This window comes from Lolium rigidum, chromosome 7 (genome assembly GCF_022539505.1).
Source record: "Lolium rigidum isolate FL_2022 chromosome 7, APGP_CSIRO_Lrig_0.1, whole genome shotgun sequence".
NCBI lineage: Eukaryota > Viridiplantae > Streptophyta > Magnoliopsida > Poales > Poaceae > Lolium > Lolium rigidum.
The window spans coordinates 122,047,386-122,052,525 of NC_061514.1; the positions used below are offsets into that span (position 1 = coordinate 122,047,386).

General features: G+C 47.1%; 1 protein-coding gene across 1 annotated transcript; it reads left to right on the forward strand.

Annotated features, from left to right (window-relative positions):
• The first annotated feature begins 1,099 nt into the window (after nucleotides 1-1,099).
• On the forward strand, nucleotides 1,100-4,754 carry LOC124679221. The gene is made up of 2 exons (XM_047215017.1): nucleotides 1,100-2,278; nucleotides 4,693-4,754. The coding sequence occupies exons 1-2, from the start codon at nucleotides 1,137-1,139 to the stop codon at nucleotides 4,745-4,747; spliced, it is 1,197 nt and encodes a 398-aa protein (XP_047070973.1). The 5' UTR covers nucleotides 1,100-1,136; the 3' UTR covers nucleotides 4,748-4,754.
• The last annotated feature ends 386 nt before the right edge of the window (nucleotides 4,755-5,140 follow it).

Genomic DNA, 5,140 nt, shown 5'->3' on the forward strand with positions numbered 1-5,140 from the left:
GCCAGCCCCATGTGTGGGCCCCCTGTGGCTCTCCTCTGGTCCCTCCCGGGTGTTCTGGAAGCTTCGTGGATTTCTAAAATGCTGGGCGTTGATTTCGTCCGATTCCGAGAATATTTACTCACTAGGATTTCTGAAACCAAAAACAGCAGAAAACAGCAACTGGTCCTTCGGCATCTCGTTAATAGGTTAGTTCCGGAAAACGCATAATAATGACATATAATGTGTATAAAACATGTGAGTATCATCATAAAAGTAGCATGGAACATAAGAAATTATAGATACGTTTGAGACGTATCACTTACCAGCAGTAGTTGGTCGGGGAGGTGGCCACGAGCAGCATGACGGAGAGGTAGCCGATGGCAGGAGCTCGGGGATGTCCCCACCCAGCTTTGGAATTGTCGTCGGAAGTCGCCGGTAGCATCTCTGTATGAACGCCGGCAAAATAACCTCAAGGCAGGCGACCCGCAGCTCTTCCTCAGTGCATCTCCGCCGCCACTCCAGCGCCGCTGCAAGCTCCTACCACCAGCCGCGGTCGCGGCGGCCGCCGCCGAGCGCCACCATAGCTCCATCTTGCTCGTCCCCGCCGGCCGCACGACCACCCATTCAAGAGCTCAGCGCTGCATCCCCTACCTTGGCTCCCTCGCGCCTACCCTTGGCAAGCTCGCCGAGGCTCGGCCAGCCATAAGAACGAGCGAGGGCAAGGCGGCTGGCCGGCGCGGATCCTGGCGCTTCCTCGCCTATATGTGCTAGTGTATTCACTTCTCACATTCTCAGCTGAAACTCACTGGACGCGGATAGAATGGGGAATAGCACAGATGTTTGGTGTTCTGTTTGGTTGGTTGATTATGTCCGGCTAGGTACCGGTCCAGCTAAAGACGTACACACAGTGTATTTCACAATGTATTTTCGTGTTAGAAAACTGAATAGTTCTGTAAAAGGAGAAATATGGCAAATTATAAATAAATTAGTCTAATGTGTGGCAAATAATAAATAGCCAAGTAATATGTGGCAAATAGTAAAGCAATGAAGTAAACTGTGGTATATTATAAAATCTCCCGGCCGCCGCCCCCTTTCGGCTTTTCCCCAAGAGAGTAGTACAGTACCAAATCAAACCCTAGATAGCTCGATAGACGAAGATGGCGCCCAAGAGGAAGCCGGATGGCGAAGCCATGGTGGTGGAGGACGACTCTACGTCAGCCGACTTTGCCAAGCCGGTGTTCATTGTTGCGGAGCGCCAGGATGAGCAGTCGTCCTACTCCGTTTTCAAGATCGACGGCGATTGTGTTGCCGTTGCCGGGATGCCTGGCACCGAGCATGGCATGTCCTTTGTCGCGGCGCATTCCAAGAACGGCTCCTGGATTGTCGCTGTGGGCGGTGGGCTACGAGCGGGCACCGTCATCTTCGATCCAAGAACATCCAAGACGTACCGGGGCCCGCGGCTATCGGAGCCCAAGCACGAACCCGTCCTCATCTCTCACCGCGGCGAGGTATACGCCATCTCACGCCGCCCACGGGTGTCCGGCAGAATGGACTTGGACCCTTGGTTCGAATGTCTCAGCTTCAACAAGGGTGCTCCCACCAGGGAAGACTGCCCCGGGGCCGGTTGGGCCTCCTGGATCGATCTGCCGCCGCCGCCCTTCTTCCCTTCCGTGCTCAACCCCTACCAATTCCGCAATCCACCTGAAATCTCAGTCACGTCTTATGTTGCCATTGGCACCCACATCTTGATTTCCGCTCAACAAGATGAACTAATGCTCGGCACTTACGCCTTTCATGTGGTCAACAAGGCGTGGGAGAAGGTCCACGACAAGAACTTGCCTTTCATTGGCCAGGCCGTTCCCCTTGGCAAAGGCAGCCTCTTTGCCGCCTGCCCTCTATGTAACAATGATGCTGCCATCGTCTCAGTGTTCAACATCAAGGTCTCCTTGTCTACCACGGCTCCATTGTTGTTAACAATCAATGAGTTCCCCGCGGTGGTGGCATCAGATGGCAGGATTTGCCGGCCACTCTTCTGCCCACTGGGAATGGGCAGGTTCTGTTCTGTCATGCTGGGGGCCTTCCGTCGAAGCAGACGCGATGCCAACTACTTGAAGGAAATCCAGGTTATCTTGGACACCTTTCAGACCGACAACGTCTTGACTGCTTGTCAGTCCAATAGCCCTGAGGCTGAGGCTGCTGTTGTACAAGTCAAGGAGGGGACTCATACATACAAATTCAAGGGTCGGTCTCGTCTGCTCGAGTCTGTAACCACACCTGTGCTGGTTGCGGCCCTGTCCATGTAAGCATGTCTCTTTTACTTCATTTGTTATTTCTCTGCTTCTGCAGCTACACTAATTGTTCCCCATATCTGGACCAGCAAGTGAACTGATATGTAGTATTGGTGCTCTATCTCATAGATGAACATTCTAATTCATTTTCTTAGGCTAAGGCTAATGACTGCACTTAGTTCGGCTTTTGATTTGCACCATTTCGAATTTTTAGCAGCGGTCTGCATGTCTTGCAAATAAATGTGACCGATTGTGTGCATCACTTCTACTCTTGTTTTAACACTAGCAATGGACTAGAATGCAGTAACCATATCACGCAGTTATGACTAAATGTTCTACATAAACCCTACATTGGCGGCTTATGTGCACGCCTAAGATTAATGGTCTACCTCGTAAACATATTTATGCATTATATGCATCAGCATCCAGCGGTAGGCATGTTCAACATATTGCCATGACTTTGGAATCTGGTTCTGTTGAATCATGCACTGTATACACTGGGTACAAACAGTTGTGGGCAGTGGCGGACCTTGCAGAGGGGGGATAGATTTTTCCTTTGGACACCAAATTGTATGAGCAACAACAGGATAGAATTAGTAGTATTTTCAGGAACTTATATAACTAGATTGATTTGTCCACAAAATACATTTCTAGCAGCAATATATGCATAAACTACTCCTTTCCTCCAAAACAAAAAAACTAGATGCTAGGTAATCATCTACAAAACAAAAGAACTACATACTAGGTAATGATAGAATTACTTAGTGTTGTAGTTAATCAGTACAAGCTACAGGTCAGATCTTCGTACATCATCTCTCTGATTAGGTGTATATTGCCATATATGTGGCCGTAGTCCTGGATCCCTCTCCAAAAATTCAATACCACGAAATAGTACTTCATTGTTGTGAGTCTGATGTCCTTCTTCTTGACTTCTCTGTCCAAATTCGAGCACCAAAAAAGCAGGTTGAACAGAGTTTTCTTCTGCTGTTGCTTGAGGCGTTGCATCTCTTGATGGTTCTTGTTCATTAGCTTCACAATCTGCCCTCTTCCTTTTGAAAAATTAATCAATTTTGCCTCCTTAACCATAGCATCCTCACTACATGTGCAGAAAACAATCACTAAACAACAATTCCATGATCTATGTTGAACTTCCCCAACTTATATGCAAATTTCAGAACCAGAACAGCAAAATCGAACACAAAATTAGATGGTGGCTGGCTCTGTTGCTACTCACCGCACGGGTCAGGGGAGCAGTTGTGCACGGGAGGACGGGACACGGGAGGATCCCCAGCAGGCCACCAGCCGTCGCCGGTCCAGCCGCCCGCCGCCCGCTGCCGCCTCTGCTTCCTTACCTCCACCGCCCAGCGCCCAGCCCCCATCCCCCAGCCCCAGCGCCCAGTCTCTGGTGGAATCGAGAAGAGTACGAGCTTCTCGTGAGAATAGCCCAGGCCTCCGTTTCTGTCTGTTGGTTCATGGGCTGATGGGCTGGGTTAGTAGGGGCATTGGTAAATTTGCGGTTGTGGTTGTGGGGCTTATTTTTGTCTTACCTCTTGCGTGCATATGATAAGGGAATATGTGAGCTGTCAACTTAGAGATCCTGTTGGGATTACTTCTGATTTTTTTATTGGCATTTTCCCATTTACTCTGAGCAATGAGTGAACTAGATAGCTTCTGCTTGTTTGATTCACTAGCCATTTGGTACTGATCTTTCAAATGGCAGTATTTTTTTCCAAACTTGGTCACATTTCGTCACAATATTAGCCTCCACATAGTGTATGGTTTTGACAACAATTCGTGGTCGACCATGGTCAAGGATTCAAGGTTCAGTTGAATTATATACATGAAATCGCAAGGCAAGAAAGGCTCTTGGCCTTGTTTCTTCTAGGTATTCTGGTCCACTCTTCCCTCAAAGGCTGAATCCTTGAGGTTTGATTTTGTGAAATTCGCAGTGGCAATTTAGTTGTAGCATTGGGACAACATCTTCACAAAGTAATTTGATTTTAGGACATTTTAGTAGCTACTACTAGTAAACAGAGACTAATGGGCATGTGACATATTTCAGTGTTGAGAGAGCAACATGATTGAGCAGCTAACCACTATTCTGGTCTATACTAATGGATTAGAATAGTAGATCTGTGTTGCGGAATTTTGTGCTGCACATTCATAGTTCTACAATTCTGGATGACCCTTATCTAGTCTTGTGATATTTGTTGGGTGCTATGTTTTGCATGTGGTGTTCTTGTTGACCTCGCGCGATGCTTGCGATGCTAATACATTATACAGAATCTTTTTTCAAGAACAACAAATATTGTAATATTTTTACGAACTCATTAAGACTAAGCATGAACTGCAATGTTGTGCCAGCTGTCATATGTGTGCAGTAAGTCGTATTGACTGTATCATTTTCATGGTTATGATGACCCAGGGACACAGAAAACAATGACATATGTGAGGGGGAAACAGCCGAGACAGCCTACTAAGAGCAAGTACAATAAAGGTTAGTCAGCACAGCAGGCTATAAGAATTTAAATATAATATTTGTGCTTAGTTGGAGAGGAGAGAAGATGAGAGAGAAGAGGAGTGAACTCTCATGCAAGAGCCAGCTCTAGCACGTGCTCCTAGGCACTTTGTGAGAATGAAATGTGGGCCATGTATTGATAAACTAGTACATTTCTATAGCCAACTATTGTACTTGTTAGCTATATGTTGATTATGACATGACATCCTGTTTATAGCTAACCGATGGCTATACTATTGCACTGGCTCTAAGAGCATTTTCTTTGAAGCACCTGTAGTTCTTTGGATACCAAGCGGTGGTGTATCAAAACCCGGCCAAACTTTATCTTGTCCCCAGCAGCTGTATCTATCCCTCA

Coding starts and splice junctions, on each gene's coding strand:
- LOC124679221 (XM_047215017.1), top strand. CDS start 1,137: ATGGCGCCCAAGAGGAAGCCGGATGGCGAAGCCATGGTGGTGGAGGAC. Junction 2,279..4,692: donor CTGGTTGCGGCCCTGTCCAT/GTAAGCATGTCT, acceptor ATGATGACCCAG/GGACACAGAAAACAATGACA.